This window comes from Puma concolor, chromosome D3 (assembly GCF_028749965.1).
Source record: "Puma concolor isolate L17-30 chromosome D3, mPumCon1.1.hap2, whole genome shotgun sequence".
NCBI lineage: Eukaryota > Metazoa > Chordata > Mammalia > Carnivora > Felidae > Puma > Puma concolor.
The window spans coordinates 76,649,889-76,670,424 of record NC_141678.1 but is presented as its reverse complement, the minus strand read 5'-3'; the positions used below and the strand labels follow the sequence as shown (position 1 = coordinate 76,670,424).

General features: G+C 43.1%; 1 protein-coding gene across 2 annotated transcripts in view; it reads left to right on the top strand.

Annotated features, from left to right (window-relative positions):
• FECH (ferrochelatase) overlaps nucleotides 1–20,109 on the top strand; it is a 37,550-nt gene extending 17,441 nt beyond the window's left edge. The window contains exons 5-11 of one of the 2 annotated variants that reach the window (XM_086683088.1): nucleotides 3,298–3,432; nucleotides 6,820–6,926; nucleotides 10,440–10,538; nucleotides 14,254–14,361; nucleotides 14,793–14,957; nucleotides 18,043–18,102; nucleotides 18,582–20,109. In XM_086683088.1, coding sequence (XP_086539214.1) covers nucleotides 3,298–3,432; nucleotides 6,820–6,926; nucleotides 10,440–10,538; nucleotides 14,254–14,361; nucleotides 14,793–14,957; nucleotides 18,043–18,102; nucleotides 18,582–18,716 — 809 coding nt within the window. In that variant the 3' untranslated portion in view covers nucleotides 18,717–20,109. Of the gene's footprint in view, nucleotides 1–3,297; nucleotides 3,433–6,819; nucleotides 6,927–10,439; nucleotides 10,539–14,253; nucleotides 14,362–14,792; nucleotides 14,958–15,384; nucleotides 15,749–18,042; nucleotides 18,103–18,581 lie in introns of those variants that run through there. The other variant, XM_086683089.1, reaches the window with a different exon arrangement.
• Nucleotides 20,110–20,536: the final 427 nt, after the last annotated feature.

Below are 20,536 nucleotides of genomic sequence, written 5' to 3'. Positions count from 1 at the left end.
TGGGTCTCACCAAAGACTCTTTGCTAGGCAGTGGCTCCAAGGGTGGACTAGGCTGGGCCAGTGAGTCCTGTGTTTTGGTCTCACCGGAGCAGATGCGCCCCCTGCCAGCTGTGTTGGTCAACATCCGTAGGCTATTTCTGTCCCTGTGCTCCTGCCGGTGACCTCCGGCTGCGGTGCGAAACCCATCCCAACTGGCGAGGGCTCTTTGGGAGACATTTGTTCTTTCCTCGGGACAGGCCCGGTCAGAGAGGGAGCACAATGCCACTTGCCTACAGTCCGCTTGTGCAGGCCATCTTCAGTGGAACAGTTTAGCCAGTCTTATCTGTTCCTTCCAGAATTTTACTCACCCTCACTTCAAAGTGAGGCCACCACCCTGCCTTTATCTGCAAGGGTGTCCCCTCCACCTCTCTTGTCTGCAACAAACTCCCAGGCCCCAGGCATTGAGGCTGCAGCTTTTGGAAGGTGAAAAGAGAATGCCAGAAGCTGGTTGGCCCGTAGCCTTGGAGGATCTTATGGTAGAAATCTAATAATAGTATTATCTGAAAGTAGATTAGAAAGGAAATTCCACTTCAGCCTCAGCTTAGATGCCCCAGAGCTCCTTAGAGATGGGCTCGATATGGGGTGCCTAGGTGGCTCAGTCGGTTGAACGTCCGACTTCAGCTCGGGTTGTGATCTCATGGTTTGTGAGTTCAAGCCCCACATCAGCTGTCTGTGCTGACAGCTCAGAGCCTGGAGCCTGTTTCAGATTCTATGTCTCCCTCTCTCTCTGTTCCTCCCTTGCTCACGTTCTGTCTCTCAAAAGTAAATAAATATTAAAAAACAAAACAAAACAAAAGAAATGGGCTTGATAGTGTGAACGTTGGCAGTTTTAGGATGAACCACATAGTCCTTGAATGCTCTCATTTGGAGTTTGCTTACGGAGTCGTGCCCTCTGGTGTGTTTCAACTGCCGTTCACCATTTTAGGCAACAGAACGTAAACTTGGTGGCCTAGAAAGGACAGACAGCTGAATATGATTCTGCTTACACCCCTTCCTTCCTCTTTTTGCGGTGCCCAGCCAGAGAATGTTGGACCAGCCATCCTTCCATGTGCGCACGTGCTTCTCCCTCCCGCCGTCTGCTCCCGTCCTTGGGCACTTGCGCCATCGGCTGCCGGTTCCCCGTGTCCAGTCACTGTGGAATGTTTGATGCAGATAGGTGAACAATGGGCGGTTCTCTTTTCCTTCACTTCAACCGGAATGTTTCTCTTCTCCTTCTTGGGGCAGTTTAGTGTCCTGTACTTAGTGGCAGCCGCTGCTAATGCTTGGACAGTAGCATCATCTTGGTTCTGTTATTGTTTAATGTTTATGTAGTGTATTCTCAGTATCCTCTCCGAGTGTGAGTTGGGCGTTATCCTATGAAATGACAGGTAATGTGAGGAAGCTTTCAGTTTTATGATTTTATAAATGCCTAACGCCTGGGTGGCTCAGTCGGTTAAGCATCCGACTTCAGCTCAGGTCACGATCTCACGGTCCGTGAGTTCGAGCCCCGCGTCGGGCTCTGGGCTGATGGCTCAGAGCCTGGAGCCTGCTTCCGATTCTGTGTCTCCCTCTCTCTCTGCCCCTCCCCCGTTCATGCTCTGTCTCTCTCTGTCTCAAAAATAAATAAACGTTAAAAAAAAAAAAAAAAAGAAAAGAAATTGTGTGGCGGTGGGTACTTTAAAAAAATTTTTTTTTAATGTTTATTCTTGAGAGAGAGAGAGAGAGAGAACGTGAACAGGGGAGGGGCAGAGAGGGAGAGAGAATCTGAAGCAGGCTCCAGGCTCTGAGCTGTCAGCTCTATGTGGGGCTCGAACCTACGAACCGTGAGATCATGACCTGAGCTGAGGTCGGACACTTAACCGACTGAGCCACCCAGGAACCCCATGTGGTGGATACTTTTAAGATACAGGACAAAAAGATGGAGAAGGACAAAGGAGGGACAGGAGAAGGTGTTTGTAAGGAACACATGGGGAAGGAGTGCAAAGCTGTGCACTGAGTTGGGCTGTTTACGTGCTCGGAACATTTATTTCAAATCTGAATCAGTGCCTCCAGTTTGTGTGTGTGTGTGTGTGTGTGTGTGTGTGTGTGTGTATGTGTGTGTAAGTGTCTCAAAATATTTATTTTGAGAGAGAGAAAGCAAGCATGTGAGCAGGGGTGGGGCAGAGAGACGGAGAGAGAAAATCCCAAGCAGTCTCCATGCTGTCAGAGCAGAGCTCCATGCAGGGCTCGAACTCACGAGCCTGAGATCATGACCTGAGCTGATACCAAGTGTCGGATAGTTAACTGACTGAGCCACCCAGGTTTTTTAACCCAGCTAAAAAAAAATGTTTATGTATTTATTTTGAAAGAGAAAGAGAGCAAGAGTGAGTGCAGGTGCGGGGGGGGGGGGGGGGGAGAGAGAGAGAGAGAGAGAGAGAGAGAGAGAGAGAGAGAGAGAATCCCAAGCAGTCTCTGCTGTCGGCCCAGAGCCCAACATGGGGCTCCATCTCATGAACCATCCACAAGATCGTGACCTGAGCCAAAATCCAGAGTCAGATGCTTAACCGACTGAGCCACCCAGGCGCCCCCTCAGTGTCTCCAGTTTAAGCTTTGTTGTTGGGTTTCCTTAATCTATTAAATGAGGAGAATCATTTCAGTCATTTGTTATCCACGCATTTCTGTTGGGTATCCCAGAGCTTAACTGGGAACAGGAGGAGGGAACCACGGGTGGTGGAAACAGGCTGGGGGGCATGGAAGGGGGTAGGCTCTGGAGTTAGGGAGACCCACATTAAATTGCAGCTCAACCACCTGTGAGGTGTGACTTTGGATAGGTTCATGAACCCCTGAGAGTTTCAGTGTCCTTATCTGAAAAATGGGGTGTAAGTGAAAGAAAAAATACAAGCAAAGCCTCCATCAGTGTCTGGTATGTAAGAGGAGGCTGAACCTCAGGAATAAGTGTTAGTTCTTCCTTCCTTTGAGTCTCTCTTATCTCAGCCAAGAGCAGAGAGTAAGGAACAGAAGCTTGAATTTTAAAAACTGCCGTGCTAATTAAGTAAAGGGGTGTGTGTGTGGCGGGATGGGGGGTGGGGGAGTTGATCCCAGAAAATAGTGATTAAAAGTCCACGCACTAGCTGAAGACTGGATAAGACCCAAGGAATATTCTAAACTTACCCACATTATCAGCCTCAGAGGAAATTAGGTTAACTGTTCTTTGTTCCGGGCTTTGCATTATGTTTGGCGACTCCAAGGAATCTATATAAAGATTAATACTTTCTCCTCTCCACACATGCTTTCTAATAGCCCCTCACAAATACTATATTGGATTCCGGTATGTCCATCCTTTAACAGAAGAAGCAATTGAAGAGATGGAGAGGGACGGGATCGAAAGGGCTATTGCCTTCACGCAGTATCCACAGTACAGCTGCTCGACCACAGGTGAGCCTTCCCCTTGGCAGCGGGACGGTGGGTAGGGATGGCCCCGGCAGTGGTAGCCGGGGGACCTGGGTGCGGAAGGAAAGGATAAATCATTTTCAATTTGAATGGCAAATCCAGCCCGTCTGCTTTAAACACGAGAGTTCAGGTCAGTCCATTTGAAATCTCATGGTTCATCTGTCCCCTGAGTTATGGGCCAGTCGGCCGGGAATTACAAACGGTGGGTGGAAGGCAGTCTGCTGCTGGTCCTTCGGTGCAGTTGTGTAATGGATCAGTGATGAACCTTAAGCCGCTTTCTATGTTTGCGTAATAAACCTTACTTTGATGGCAACCCTAGTATTCTTATTAACGTAAAAAGGTGATGGCTGCTTCCATTTTGAAAGTGGAGGTGCCCAGGTAGCACTAGAGATACTGGTGTGTGTTTGTGTTCAGCTTCATTTGTGGGCTGACTTAAACCAAAGCCCAGCTTGAGGTGCCCTTTGTAAACTTCTCTCCGCGTTCTGAACTTTGGAAAATATTACCGTGTGTTGCTTACTATGTATTTAGCTGGAGCTGGAGAAAATAATCATGTGTTCTCTTCTCTGTATCACCAGTAACAGGTAAAGCTTCTTACTGTTGCCCACAAATACATTTGTTTGCATTCTGTTTCAAGGATTGGGATCAGCATATTTTTACTCCCAGATTGCTTTTGGATGTTGGTGCATCTTATTTCTATAACTGTAAAGAAAAACAAAAGGCCGTTGGAGGAAATATTCAAAAGCTGTTGTGTGCCTTAAATGTTTGTTCAGAGCCCCTATGAAAATGCCTGAGTTTTCAGACACCCTCAAGAGTTTGAGTTGTGACTTCTTTTGGAAATATACCTCTACAACTTAAAATGTCTGGTAACATGTTATTGGATAATGAATCAGATTTTATAAATTTCCAAGCATACTTTTGCGTTGCTTTAAAAAATATACCTCAAATGTAGATGTCTGCTCTAAAAATCAGACAAGTTAAGAAGATGATTATTTGTATGACAGAGGATTGACTACGGGTTTCATTTCACAGCTGACTCTACCAGTATGTTTCAGGTGTTGGTGAGTTTTACTGGTACATCTCTTGTGAGAGGGCAGGTACATTTCACTTCTGAGATGCGAAAGCTTTTAGAAAGCACATCCATTCTTTGAGACCACGAGAGTGTTGTTTACCCGTTGTGTCATTTAGACACACACACTGTTGGGGCACAGCCAGTATAGGCTATGTATCAATCACATACAATTGTTTTGGTTCTGTTTTCCGCTTAATTACTACTTCTGCTAGTTTATCAAATGTTTCTGAGTGGCCCTGAAGAACTAATGTGGCTTCCAGAAGTCCTTTTGTGGCTTCAGAAGTCTTGAAAATGATATTCACCTGTAAAATGTGGCCTGCAGTATGAATGTGATGGTGACTTCTCCACGATTTCTGGAGAGATTGTTTTTGAGCCTGCAGCAGACTCAATTTGGATTTATCTGACTCGCTGTATTCCAGAATGGAACTCATTTATCTTTCTGAAAATTAAGTTTTAGGCTAAGTGTACATTTGATTTAAATATGGTTGTATCCTGGCCAGTATTTTATTTTATTTTATTTTATTTTATTTTATTTTATTTTATTCTTACTTTTTATGTTTTTATTTATTTTGTGAGAGAGGAAGAGTGTGAGCAGGGGAGGGGCGGAGGAAGAAGGAGAGAGAGAATCTTAAGCAGACTCCATGCTCAGCATGGAGCCTGACATGGGACTTCATCCCACGACCCCTGGGATCATGACCTGAGACGAAATCAAGAGGCCGACACTTAACCCGATTGAGCCACCCAGGCACCCTACCGGCTGGTATTTTAACATGGAGACATATCAGATTCACAGTCCTCGTAGTTAACAGAAACCAGAGGATGGGTATTGGGAAGCAAGGAAACGCTTTGGAACATTTGCCCTATGTTAAGATTGAGGAAGAGGCTCTGTGTTAGGGTGAGTTGCATAGGATTAGCCCTAGCCCCAGCGCCAGCTCCACTAGGCCAAGAAAATGTTGAATTGTGTGGGTACCACCTGCCTTCCTTCAGTCTTTGAGGTTTCGTGATTTTGACCTCTTGGTTAAAAAGACAATGCCCCTCCCCCACTCACACTGTGTCTCTCTCTCTCTCTCTCTCTCTCTCTCTCTCTCTCTCTCTGTCTCAAAAATAAGTAAACACTAAAAAAAAATTTTTTTTTTTTAATTTTTTTTTTTTTCAACGTTTATTTATTTTTGGGACAGAGAGAGACAGAGCATGAACGGGGGAGGGGCAGAGAGAGAGGGAGACACAGAATCGGAAACAGGCTCCAGGCTCTGAGCCATCAGCCCAGAGCCCGACGCGGGGCTCGAACTCACGGACCGCGAGATCGTGACCTGGCTGAAGTTGGACGCTTAACCGACTGCGCCACCCAGGCGCCCCTAAAAAAAAAATTTTTTAAAAGACAAGTTTTGTTAGAGTACTTGTAAGGATTTGGTCTCCATTTAACTTACTCTGGGAAATGATGAAAATCTTGTAGAAGCAGGTAGAAATAAAGAATGCTCACATAAACCTTAACAGTCTGCTCTCAATAAGATAGTATTCTTATCAACAAGTCATTTAGGGGCACCTGGGTGGCTCAGTCCACTAAGTGTCCAACTCTTGATCTCAGCCCAGGTCTTAATCTCATGGTCATGAGTTCAAGCCTTGTATTGGGCTCCACACTGGGTGTGAACCTACTTAAAAAAAAAAAAAAGAACCCAAGTCACTTTAAAAGATGGCTGTAAAGCTTTTATTGTAACGTAGAAAATATGAATCACATCATATTAAGTAAAAATATCCCAAGTACTCGGGATACAAAATCGCATACATACTAAAATGACAACTTCGTGAAACAAAATAGCTATAAAAGAAAGTAACTAGAAAGAACTATGCTGGAGTAAAATGATGAGTGTATTAGCATGCTGGGTCATGGCCAGTTTCTTTTTTCCTTTCTTCCCTACCTCCTACATTTTCTGCTGGGGTTGATTACCTTCATAATGTGTGTGTGTGTGTCGGGGTGGGATGGGGGAATTAACATGCTTTTGGTTGTTATAACTGGTCTCTGCAAATAGCGACTGCTCATATTTCATAAATACTCTGCTGTCGTGTTTCTCACTAGAAATGGCCTCACTGGTCTTTGAAAAGCCATTGAAATTGATTGCTTTTTAGTGATCTCCATTTGCAGGGTAGTTAAATCTATATGCATTTTAGAGCATTGAAATAATTGTGATTAGACTGATTCAGTATAGAAGCAGTTACCTATCTTGACCTTACTGCCTTCCCTAGTCTGTTCTTTATTTTCACTGTAATCAGCGCACATCTACTACGTGGTCCCCTGTATATTTCAGGCAGCAGCTTAAATGCCATTTACAGATACTATAGTGAAATGGGAAGGAGGCCTGCGATGAAGTGGAGCACAATTGACAGGTGGCCCACACACCCCCTCCTCATTCAGGTAAGCCAGCCCCTGCCAGCAGCTTCCGTCAGCCCAGCTTCCAGCGTGGGTCAGGTTCTGGTCCCTGCCTCGTTTGTGGCTCCCTCTGAGCCTTACCGTTCTTTTGCTTAAATGGTGTGCTGGGATTAAAACACAGTATTAGAATCTTCATTTATTATGACAAGAGAAAATAATTATAAAGGTTTAAAGGTTAGAGTCTTTCCTTTCTTCACATTAACACTGTTAGTTCCAAACTGTAGCAGAATTGTGTCCTGAGTTTTGTGTTTCCCAATAACCAGGACATTAAAGGTTATACGAAGTGTTTCAGTCAATTTACATAACGCGGTGACCAAGAGATCCTGTATTTTCTAAAGCCTTTAAAATGACAAAATGTTTGAAAAATTTTTAAAGGTACTAAATCTACACATTCTGACATGAAAGTAGATTTAACATTTCAATTGAGAAAGTCATGTATTAGAAGAAATTTCACATTTTGCCTACACAATTATATTTCCATCAACAGGTGCTTGATTTTTGGAGAATCAGTTAAAACTGTAATTCAGAAGCCAATGGCTTTGAATTGGTGTTATTATATCCTTTTTTGCCACTTGTACGAGAGTAATACTGGTAATTACCCTAAAACGTACAAATATAGTTTTTTTCTGTCCAAGGAGGCTTCTGCCTGTGAGTTAGTTTAGGTAGGAGACATATTAAGTGATTCGGGTTTCCTCCAGTCTATTTCACTCTGTGGACATTCTGTGGAAAGATCCCAGGTTAACATCTTTTTTAAAAGCCTGGAGTCGCTTAAAATCTCTACCACTAGATGGTGCTAGACATTGTTTAAAAGCAGGCCTGCTCTTCCCCTGGAGCAGGCCAGGTTCCTTGGGCACCGAGGTGATGTCAGGGGTTAACACTTAGGTTGAAAAACAGTTTTAAGTGCAAATGAAAAGAAGGTGCCTTCCCTTAGAGAGAGGTGTGGTTGTGGTCTCAGTGCCCTTTGCTGTACTGCTGGGTCCAGATAGCCCAGTATGCTCTGACTATTTTGCTCCCGGAGGCCTGTGGGTGGGAATGAGGGGTTTCAGGTCAGCACCGACATGTGGTAGCAGAGAACGGAGGGATCTGCACAGCATCTGCCTGCCCTGATCGAGTGAGTAATTAGATTTGCATTAAAATTCAGCCCTTTGAAAAGGGGGGAAGCAGAAAGATGGAAAGGTCTCTTAACTGAGGAAGTCTCCCTTCACAAAATGAAAGGGAATTTTAGAGGTATTTATCTGCCCTCCTAGATGGTGTGATTGAAGGCTCTGAGAGCCGCCTACCTCTTTCATTCTGCAGAGAGATCACACATCGAAAATACCACAGATGGATTTGGGATGATTTAAGTAGCACTTCGGCTGGCCCATGGCTCCTCAGTTTTGACGGTGTTAGCGTCTGTTGTAAGCCGTAACAAATTGTGTTTCTACTTGTAGTTCTGTGAGCTGAGAGAAGGAAAAATACTAAAATTTTTGGGAAGTGGAAGTTTATAGATAGGCTTGATTCTTAACATTATGTAAATGACACAAGGAGATTTGCTATCCAGCAGAAACTTTAAAAAAAGTCAAAGCCTCAACTAATTGGAAACTAAAAATAAAGTTAAAACCTAACACTAAAAATACTCTTACCTGTTATAGGTAGTAATTACTTGAAGCAGTCTTTTTACTACTGTTATCTCTAATATTGTTGTTTATCTAGCTGCTGGGGTAATTGGAGTAAACATATATTCTAGTCTCCTATGTAAACTTGACAGTGGGCCTCCTTACCTAGGCCACTGTCCCTCTAAACATGATCCTTTCTGAATGTCCTTAGTGTCCAAACATTGCAAAAACCACTGGTTTTGTGTATGTCTAATCTTACTACATTTACTCTGTAGATAAATTATAAATTTTGAAAAGGAAACTCTCTAGGCACCTTCTTGTACCTTAGCACATTTATTTACCAAATTTTGAGCGTTTGGGAAGGTTAATAGTATCTCAGTATTGATTAGGGAATTTATTTGCCCTTCTTATGGTATTAGCCATTGATATGTCAAAATACCGGGGCGCCTGGGTGGCGCAGTCGGTTAAGCGTCCGACTTCAGCCAGGTCACGATCTCGCGGTCCGGGAGTTCGAGCCCCGCGTCAGGCTCTGGGCTGATGGCTCAGAGCCTGGAGCCTGTTTCCGATTCTGTGTCTCCCTCTCTCTCTGCCCCTCCCCCGTTCATGCTCTGTCTCTCTCTGTCCCAAATATAAATAAACGTTGAAAAAAAAAAAAAAAGTATTAAAAAAAAAAAATACCAACACAGGCAAATGTACGTGGTCCTGGTAAATCATCCTTTATAATTTTTTAAAAACCGTTGTATTTGGAAATCAGTTTACACGTGCAGAAAAGTTACAGGACTAAGTATAGTACAGGACTCTACTCTTTGCCTAGATTCACGTATTATTAGCACTTATTCCACTCGCCAGCATTTGCATCCTCTGTGTGTGTGCATGTGTGTGCATATATACGTGTTTTTTCCCCGAACCTTTTGAGAGTAACTTATATCTATAAAATCACCCTTTCCATCGAAATAGCAGGAATAGTCTCTTCTGTAACTGTGACACAATATTCAGCCTCAGTAAGTTTAACATTGATACTTAAATTTATCTAATCTGCACTCATATTCCAGTTTTGTCAATTGACCCATTAACGTCCTTTGTAGCATTTGCTTTATGAGTTAAATGACAAGGAATGATTAAAGCACGAGATGAAAGAAAGCCTCTTCAGATCGGGTATTTCAGCACCTATTGATGTAAATCGGAAAGAGCCAACTAGATGGAGGGAATTAACTGGTCTGGTGGACAGAGATTTGGAGGCGGAGGCGGGCCTGCCTTGTAGCCCAGGTCCCGCAGATGTGACTGAATGGGCCCCCACGTCGGCCACCTCTTCCCCCCTCTGTGAATTTAATGAGAGTTGTACAACCTCTCGTCTGTTGTTATGAAGGTTGTTATGAAGATTGGCTTAGCGAGGATGCTGGGCTCAGAAGGAAAAGGTCATAAAAATAGAATAGTATTTTCTTATTCCTCTACTATTTCTGTCTAATGTGTTTTAATGTGATAGGCCTGAAAGCCAAACTAAGGAAGATTTAGAAAGACCCCGTAAGCTGTTTTCCTGCTAACCGAGCAAATGAGAGATCTTAAAACAACTTCTTCCCATCTGTGTTTCCTTTCCATCTGGAAGTGTGCCCTGTTCCTCCCGAGGGGAAGCAGATCCAGAGCGTTCATTTTCAGTGAGCCATTAGCGAGCTTTAGAAGTTTCCCATCAAATTCCCTAGGCCCCTGAAACCGTTATGAGCCATTTTGATGATGAACCACGGCAAGAGGAGACTGTACTGTTGGCAATTTTTTAAAAAGAGAGTTCCAGTTTTTGAGGGTTGCCATGAAATTTCTTGTCGTACCTCTCATTTTAAAAATATTTTCTTTTCCTTCCATTTCTTTCTTCCCAACTCCTTCTGACCCTCCTTTCTTGCTGTTCCCGCAGTGCTTTGCAGACCACATCGTGAAAGAATTGGACCACTTTCCACCTGAGAAGAGGAGTGAGGTGGTCATTCTCTTTTCTGCTCACTCACTGCCCATGTCTGTAAGTAAGAACGTTTTGTTGGATGACCTAGCGCTAGAGGATTTCTGAATGCGTAAACGGGACCCGCCTTCCAGAACATCCTGAGCCCTGTGCAAGGACGAATTCTAAAATCTCAGACTTCACCTAGGTGCTACATGTAACTAGACTCATTCCTGGAAACCCAATAATAATTAATTCAAATTATAATGTTGTGAATAAATATTGTCTTATGAAACCTCTTTAAACGATAACTTGGCGGTGGGTTGTAGAGGAGTTTTCCTGTACGTGAACAGGAGGAGCAGGTAGAGGAAGGCTGCTGTTACCTGCCCTGTTGAAGGAGCGCACCCGATTTTCAGTCAGTATCTTGCACCGAAGAGCCTCCGTTCACACTCCGTCCTGTTCTTTTGTCAAGACTTGACAGGGGCTGTTTGAACTCCAGGAAATGATTACAGTTTCTAATTTGCTGAGACCAGAGCCCACGTTTTAGCGAGTGAGTATGGCGTGTATCGAGTGGTCATCTGGTTATTCCCCAGTTTATCACGCTGCGCTGGGTGTTCTCGAAAATACCGCCTGTGTGCCTGAGCTGTCGCCCGTTTGCCAACGAGAACGATGGAGCCAGGGCGCTGCAGGGTATAGAGATGTGCGCGGAATGAGCGGCCAGTTTCATCAGCTCAGAACTATCACTGTGCCCTAAGCACATTGCTTTCAAAGCCAGAGAGGCGAAGAATTACGTCTTTGTAGGTGTTAAGGGTTTAACTCCAGAGTTAATGGAGTTAACCCCAGTGCCTGGGGCCACCCCTCTAATCGGTCTTTACTGCCACCTGGTGGTCACGGGGGTCGAGCCCTGACAGCTCTCCCGCTCCTGCGTTCAACCGAGCAGGTGCCGGTGCAGCTGGAGGAGGCTCGGGAGTATGTTCCTCCCTTCTGGAAGCCTGCCTGTTTTACTCTAACAAGTTCATACTCTCTCTTCTGGTATCACACAAAGCCTCTTCTCATGCCCCTGCGGCCGTGCGGCCCGCTTCCTTTTCACAACTGTCCTAGGTGTGATGAGGCCGTGTCCGACGTGCCAGAGGGAAGCTCTTGGGCTGGAGGGGGTGGTGAGGTGGGGGGGGGGGGCGCTAAGGAAGCACGTTTTTGCACGTGAACAATTCCAGGTGCTGCCTTCCCTTCCCTCAGTCACTCCCCCATCCTTCCCTCCGGGGCCGGGCACCCTGTTGCCAGGCTTCTCTGCCTGGCTCCCGTGTGGGACCGGGCTGTGCCATGAAGTCGCGAGGATGAGGGAGGGTGGGGAAGACGGGGACTGTCAAGGAAGCAGACTGTTCTAGCAGGCTTCTCTTTTCCCCTGTACTTGCTGCTGCTCACCCTTCCTTCTTGATGACTTTTCAAAGACTTACTATTTGGAAGTAATTTTGGACTTACAGAAAAGTTGAAAAATAGTACAGAGGGTTCGTGTGTATATGTATATACATATATATACATATACACACGTATATACATATATGCATACATATACACACACATACACCCTTCCCTTTGCGTCTCCTCATGCCGGCATCTGCACAACCGCAGTTCGGTGACCCAGACTGGGACCCTAACGGCGGTGCACTGCTGTGAGCCAGGGGCCAGGCTTTCTCAGGCTTCAGCATCGTGTCACGTTGTTATGTCTCCTCGGGAGCCCCCAGTCCCTGACAGTCTTCACGCTTTTCTTGTCTTTTGTGACCTTGATATTTTTGAAGAATGACTTAGTGGAATGTCAGTTATTTTGCATCTGGATATGTCTGGCATTTTCTTTTTTTTTTTCCTTTTAATTTTTTTTTTTTTTAATAATTTACATCCAAATTAGTTAGCATATAGTGCAACAATGATTTCAGGAGTAGATTCCTTAGTGCCCCTTCCCCATTTAGCCCATTCCCCCCCCCCAAACCCCTCCAGTAACCCTCTGTTTGTTCTCCATATTTAAGAGTCTCTTATGTTTTTGTCCCCCTTCCTGTTTTTATATTATTTTTGCTTCCATTCCCTTGTGTTCATCTGTTTTGTATCTTAAAGTCCTCATATGAGATTTTTGTCTTTCTCTGACTAATTTCACTTAGCATAATACCCTCTAGTTCCAAGCATTTAGTTGCAAATGGCAAGATTTCATTCTTTTTGATTGCCGAGTAATACTCCATTGTATATTTATACCACATCTTCTTTATCCACTCATCCATCAATGGACATTTGGGCTCTTTCCATACTTTGGCTATTGTCGATAGTGCTGCTATAAACATGGGGGTGCATGTGTCCCTTCGAAACAGCATACCTGTATCCCGTGGATAAATGCTTAGTAGTGCAATTGCTGGGTCGTAGGGTAGTTCTATTTTTAGTTTTTTGAGGAACCTCCATGCTGTTTTCCGGAGTGGCTGCACTAGCTTGCATTCCCACGTCTGGCATTTTCTCACGATTAGATTGAGGTTGTGTAGTACGGGGAAGAACACTCCATGCTGATTGGTCCTTCTCAGTGCGTTGTATTTGGGCACATGATAATAACCCGTCTTACTACTGGTGATGTGATCCTTGGCCATTTGTCTGAGGTGGTACCTGCTGGGTTTGTACATAGTAAAGTTACTGTTTTTCTCTCTGTAATTTAAAATATCTTGGGTGAGATAATTTGAGACTAGGCAAATGCTTTCTTTTTCCTAGACCTTTGCTCACTAATTTTAGCATCCTTCAATAGATCTTGCCTATAGTGATTATTTCTGTGTTGTTCTAATGGCGACTTTATATTTTCCTCATTCATTCTACATTTAGGTTTCTAATGCTAACGGCTTTTTAACTAACTTTTGGTAATATCATAAAATAGTTTATCCAGATTTCACTTCAACAGTATTTATTGAGCACTGTTCTATCGACTATATTCTAAGTACTGTTTTATCCACTGTCTATCCATTGTTATAGGATATGGGAATGAACAAAATAGACAAAAATCTTTGTCCCCAGAGAGTGGGGGTGGGGGACAGATAATAACCATATTACAGAAAAAAAATAGTATGTTATGTCAGAAGGTAATAAGTATTGTGGGAATAAATAATATTTAGTTAGAAAGTATATAATAAGTATTATTAAATAAAGCAGCATAAGGGGTTGTGGAGTTAGTGCACAGCTAAATGTTAAAGCAGTAAAAATAAAATTCCTATTGAAATTTTCAAAAGTATTAACAAGCTGTTGTGTCAGGACCAGTTATCAGACGTTTGCTGTGCACAAAGCATTTGCCTTGCAGTCCGTTGCTGTGGGGAAAGTGGGAAAAAAGGAATTTGAAGGTATAGGTCATATTCTCGAGGAGCCTGGTGTGTGAACCCATGAGCTGCTTCTCTCTTCTGTCTTACTCCACCAGCATTTGCCCCTTCTGTGAAGCTGGTGCCGTGGATTCCACAGGTCCAGATGCCGTCCACACAATATTCTCGATTCCCGCTTTCCGTATTTCAGATGGGGAAACCGAAAGACCCATCCTCCCTCGTTAGACATCAATCTCCTATGAATAACAGAGAACATAGAATTTGACATATTCCTAGCTACTTAGAGAGGAGTGAATGCGGTGTTCTCCTTTGGCCCATGAGGAAATAGACCCGAGGAAGTTTGGCAATTGAGTGCAGAAGACAGTGGGGAAGGTCCCCGGCTTACACGGTCACACCGCACAGTCCAAGGCTCTTGGACCCCTTCACAGTGTTGGCGACCGAACACCCATGTGTCTCTGCTGCAGGTGGTCAACAGAGGGGATCCCTATCCTCAGGAGGTGGGCGCCACTGTGCAGAGAGTCATGGATAAGCTGGGTTACTCCAACCCCTACCGACTGGTTTGGCAGTCCAAGGTAGGTGGCTTCCATACGTTTACAGTCAGCTTTTCTGAGGACATCTATTTTAGGACTTAGTTATGAAATGATTAGATCTGGCTCTTTCACATACGCAGAATGTTCTATCACCTGGTGGTTCGCCATGAGCAGAAGGAACTCTGCAGGCAGGTCAAATGGAGGGGAAGTCAAGCAACCAGTTGAATTTCACTGATTTAATGTATTATTTGTTTTTAGTTGTAATGGCAGAAATTGCTATTTATTTATATTATGCCAACTTCTAGAAGGATTCGAGCTTAACAGAGAAATAGCAAAGCCCACTAATGCGAATGTCAAGCGTGGCCCTCACTCTCAGCAGCGTGCGGGTGTGCGTCCAGGGCGGTGGGCTGTGGCGTGTCACAGACACGGGGCAGAAAGGGGTCCCTGTGTGTGTTCATTCTCCTTTCTCACAGGTTGGTCCGATGCCCTGGCTGGGCCCTCAAACAGACGAGACCATCAAAGGGCTTTGTGAGAGGGGGAGGAAGAACATTCTTTTGGTCCCGATAGCGTTTACCAGCGATCACATTGAAACGCTGTACGAACTGGACATCGAGTACTCCCAAGTTCTGGCTAACGAGGTAAATGTGATTATTGGTTCCATTCGTAAGTTGTGATTTGTTTTGGAAGGAAACTTTCTCTGCAGCGATATAATTGCATCATTCAAAAATACCATCCGGTGGTTATCGGAGAGCAGGTGGGTGGGCGGTGAGCCAAGTAAGGGAAGGGGACTGAAGAGTACAGGCTCATCTTGACGAGCACTGGGGCACACGTAGAATTGTTGAGTCACTGTACTGTAAACCCAAAACGAATATAACACTGTATGTTAACCATACTGGAATTAGAAAAAGATTTTGAAGGGATAAAATAGTATGTTCTTTGATAGATAGGTTTGCCTGTACCGTGGCCTCATTGTTCCAAATAACATTTAAATTGAGTTCGTCTGAATGCATTGAGTTAATTCCACGTCAGCAGAGAGGAAGCACTTTTGTGCTTTTGTGAACCCAGGTGCCGAGCCGTGACCGGGAGCAACATCATTTTATCTAGTTGGAGACACTGTATATCACCTGGAAGTACTAAAGCTACATTTTCTTAAGACAGAATAATTGGACTTCTCACCAGTTTGGAGGAAAAGAATTGTATTGTGTTAGCATTCCTCTGGGCCTAATAGTGCCCTCTACTTGGGGTTTTACACGGTTTCTTGTTGGATTTTGTCATTTAGGAGAAGACCATCGAATGAACACTGAGGCACAGTGTGTTGTAATTTCCTTGACTTCTTTGATACACTCACTTAATTAGCCGTTTGCTACCGTGTTGTGATCAATCTGATTATTGAAATAAAGCCTACCGTCCTTAGTGTCTTATAATGTAAGACGGATGAGAGTTCTCATTCACAGTGGAGACGAACTTACTCTTGCCCCATCTCATGACTTCGGGGGGCCGGCCCGAAACCGGAATCGAGTGTATAGCATTGTTTCTATGGGGACTGTGGAAGCTCTGGGACCCCAGAAGCCCTCGCCCGCCGCCCCATCTTCTGCCAGAATTCCCGGCCCTGGTCGTCCCCATGCGTGCTGGATGGAGGCCTGGCCTCAGAGGCTACCTCACTCTCTCCGGGACTGAGAATGGGTGGCACGCACGGGACAGGGTGCGAGCGGCTTGGAGAGAGCTTTAGCCGGCACGTAACCCCACGGGGTTCTGTTTATGCACGCTGGTCATCAAATGTTGAGGAAGCTGGAGGGTGTCAGTAGTTCTGATACAGAAATGATGGGAAAGTGGTTGCAGCATTGTCTGTGGACGTCATGTAATGGTGCCTCCTGTATCCCACCGTGACCTTGGCTGGTCGTGAGCTTCCTAAAGAGACTTACGTGCAAATATAGTTCGTACCAGTGTGTTCGGAAAATAAGTTTCCGTATTGCATGATAATTCACGGTTGTTAACATTACTAAACCGAGATTATTCCTTAGTAATCAAATGGATTATTAGTGATGAATAGATTATCCATAGAATAAAGAAGACCATCTAGCTACAGTTTACTTCATTGTTTTGATGGGAGAATATGCTGTGTTTAAAACAACTTTCTTTAGGGGCACCTGGGTGGCTCAGTCGGTTAAGCGTCCGACTTCGGCTCAGGTCATGATCTCACGGTCCATGAGTTCGAGCCCCCATCAGGCTCTGTGCTGACAGCTCAGAGCCTGGAGCCTGCTTCGAGTTCTGTGTCTCCCTCTCTCTCTGCCCCTCCCCCGTTCATGCTCTATCTCTCTCTCTCTGTCAAAAATAAACAAACATTAAAAAAAATTTTAAACAACTTTCTTTAAAAAGTAGTTTGAATTTTTCCCCCAAGATGAAATTACTGCTTATCGATAATAAAAATAATAAAGAACCCAGACAATTTAGAGGAGCATCACAATGAGAGTAGAGCTCACTCAGAATCTTACCCCTGAGAGATAGTAAGTTAATATTTTAATAAAATTAAGTCCCCTTTTTTCTCTAAATGTATGTGTACTTTAAGAAAAATGGTATTCTCCTACATGTTTAACAAAAATGGTATTTTATTCATACTGTTTTGTAATCTTTTTTTTTTTCTTAAAAATATGTTACAGACCCAAGTCAATAAATGTAGTTAGATCTGTATAATTATTTTTAACAAATCCTTGATCAGTATGCATCAGTATGTTTCCAACTTTGTACTTTCCTAAACTGCTCTGTAATAAACATCATTTCCTTTTTACTTTTCCAATTATTTTCTTGGATAAAATTCCTAGAAATGGAATTTAAATGGTGGTAGATATTTTACTGGGTTGCCCTACAGAGTTGTATCCTGTAACTGTCCCATGAACAGTGTTAAAGTCCACTGCCAGTGTTGGTTATCCTGCCGTTACTGACATCTACATGAAGTTTTAGAATACAGTCTCTTTTTAAGTTGAGAACGATGTGTTTGCTGATCTCACCATTTTCCCTTGTCAGTTGAAGTTCACTTAAACGATAAAGCAACAAAAAAGCCATCTGCATTTTAGAAAGAAGATTTTGACTACCTGAGTGAACAATAATTAGATGTTTCTTAATTATTTGGGGGATAATCAACTGGGTATTTGGGGGGAGGGAAGCAAGGATGATAGTGAAACAGTCCTCAGGTTTTATTTTGGATTTTTCTGTGTAAGAATATATTTAAAAACCCAACTCTGCATTGGATCCCATCTAGGTTCACCAGACATTAAATTAATTTACCTCTTTTGGCAATTGGAATCAAAACAGGCATAAAGATTTATTTAATTAAAGCAACATTCTGCTTAGGTAGAGTCTGTAAAAGTACGCATTAGAAAGGTAGATTAAAAAAAAAGAATGGTAAGCAGATTTGAATGACTTGAGAATTCTGTCAAATATAGCCTCGAAAACGGTTTGGAAACTAAGCGCTTATGGGAAGGTAATGGGGTGGGGGAAGGAATAGAAACTGAGAGCAATTTTATGATAACAGAGGTGAAAATCAACATCTGTGTCTGGTCCCGTGGCTGTTTTCATTTCTGAGCAGTCTGGGACCACTTTGGAAGTAGGACTTTAAGTTGTGTATGTATCTATGTCTGTTTACTTTTTTGTAGCGGTTTCTTTAAAAAAAAAAAAAAGAAAATAAAATGTGTATGTGGTTTTCCCTCTTTTTCTCATTTGATTCAGTGTGGAGTTGAAAACATCAGAAGAGCAGAGTCTCTTAATGGAAATCCATTGTTCTCCAAGGTATCTATACTGTTGCAACCATTTTCGTAGAACATATCGGAGAGTAATCCTCTGAGAAGCTCTTACAGAATATTGGTTTTCTCACATATTAGAACATTTTGAGTTCCAATTAATTACAAAAATAAAATCGAATTCCTTATGCTCTTGCTCCTTTTTCGTTTAGATAGCCCCGATTTTCTTATTTTCTACCCACCTATAACTATGTCTGATTTAAGATCTGCCTTTCAGAGACCAGATTTAGCAGGTGGGGTAAGAGGATTTTCTTCTCTAAAATCTCTATCTTAACTTTTGTCTAAGCCGAGGATCCTTAGGAAACGAAGATATTATAGAATCCAGTTCAAAGTAGCCATAATTCAGACGAAAAGAAACCCCCAGCCATAGTGATTATCTGGGCAGATGGGAGGGGGAGGGAGACGCGTGGGGAGAGAGCAGACTTGATGCTTCTGAGGAATCTTTGCTTCTTGTCGCCCGTCTTCCAGGCCCTGGCCGATTTGGTGCTGTCACACATCCAGTCAAACGAGCTGTGCTCCAAGCAGTTGACTCTGAGTTGTCCGCTCTGTGTAAATCCTGTCTGCAGGGAGACTAAATCCTTCTTCACCAGCCAGCAGCTGTGACCCCAGCCAGAGGACCCCGTGGGATTAGGCAAATGCCCAACCCCCAGATACCTCCATTGTGGAGGAGATGTATTCAGAGATCAGGGAAGAAAGTTACATTGGTATCTGTACCGCCTTTGGGCACAAATTGTGTGATTTCTTGGGGAACAGAGTCTGAAATCCTTATTGGGGTTTTCTATTTTTATATCCTAATACAGGAAGCATTTATATCCCCCCTCCCTGGGTAAAGTTACTGGTTTGGAATGTCCACTGGGCTATTTAAAAACTAAGTTTTAAGAATTTATCTTAATAGATGCACACATATTTTAAATACCGATTTGGGGTTTATTGCTCAAAAAACCTGCATGGGTGATTAATGGAGAGTCCCCTCTGTGGGCTGTCAGTGTGAATGAGATCTGTTTACAGTCTTGTGCATATAGTTGTCTTGTTTTTTAAGTGAACAGACTTGACTGAAGGAAATATAATTTGAAAAGGAACTGTTACCTAATCTTTCTCTAAGCCCATGGGTTACAGAAGGCCAGTAATGAGGCAGGATGGTCACCTATAATGGCTGCTTTTTCAGCAATTAATGGTGATGTCCCCATTAACTGGTCATTGTGGTACTTACGTGTGAACCTCACTTTTCTCACCATAAAACCAAATCGAGTACAGATTCCAAAAGTGCGTTAAGATTCCCCAGGCACACAAGGCTAATAAACCTATAGAAATCCAGCATGGGTCATACTTGCCTGGTGAGGATCTGCAGTGTCACAGGAAAGGGGGCTCTCACTGCTTCCCGTCCCCAAGGACTGTGATGCCGGGAAATACTAACAATGGGCTTCATCTCTAAAGCTGTCCCAGGACCTGGTGAAACTTTACATGGAGCATCTTCTTTATTTTGCTTGAATGCCTTCTTTCTGCCCGTTTGTTTGAAGAATTACTTTATAAAGTCAGCTGTTTTGTAATCTTGAATTCTTTCTTAATTTATAATTTTTACCGTGAAAATGACGTAACCCTGCTCTTGGAAATTTGAAAAATAGAGGGAAAAAAATCACTCTAATGCAACAGCAATTAATCATATTCTTCTATCTCATGCCAGTCTTTTCCTGTGGATATTTTTAATGCCATTGTAACCTTGAATTTGTGAGTGAAAAGTTGTTCTAAAAATGTAGAAATAATGTAAGATCAGAATCTGATCTCCTTTACTTGGATTTAAATGGATTAAAAAAATCTCTGATGGATCCGTAATGAATTTGTAATGATTACCTTCTCTTTCGTCCAAGCTCGAAAACTTTGTTCTTCAAAAGAGCATGTCTTTGATGTTTTTAAAGCCAGTTCATAAAGTGGAAGTATTAAAAGAATCATAGATCTCCTATATTCAGGATTTACTGTGCTAATAAATATTATCACATCATTAAGGTGTTAACTATTTGATTCATGCTCTCTGTTAAATCAAAACTAATGCAAGTTCATTAATAATCAAACTTATTAAATAGGAGGAATTTAGTTTGTAATACAAGGAAAGAAACATGCCATCCATTTTAGTTCATAATTTTCCCACTCTGATAACAGCTATGAAATTTGAGTAATGTGCTTTTTTTTTTTTTTTTTTTCAAATTGGTTTTGCTATTGGTAGATTGTGTTTCCAGAGAAAGGTACAAGGCAGAGATAGTTGGCTGTTTCCGTGAGCTCTTGGGGGATTAGCTTCAAGGTAGACTGAGTCCCACAGTGAAGGCAATTCTCTGGGTTAGTGAAGGCGGGTTAGGCTTGCAGCCATTCCCTGTGCGTCAGTCATGCGGAGGGCCTGCTTCAGCCAAATACATATTATTATGGAGATGTTA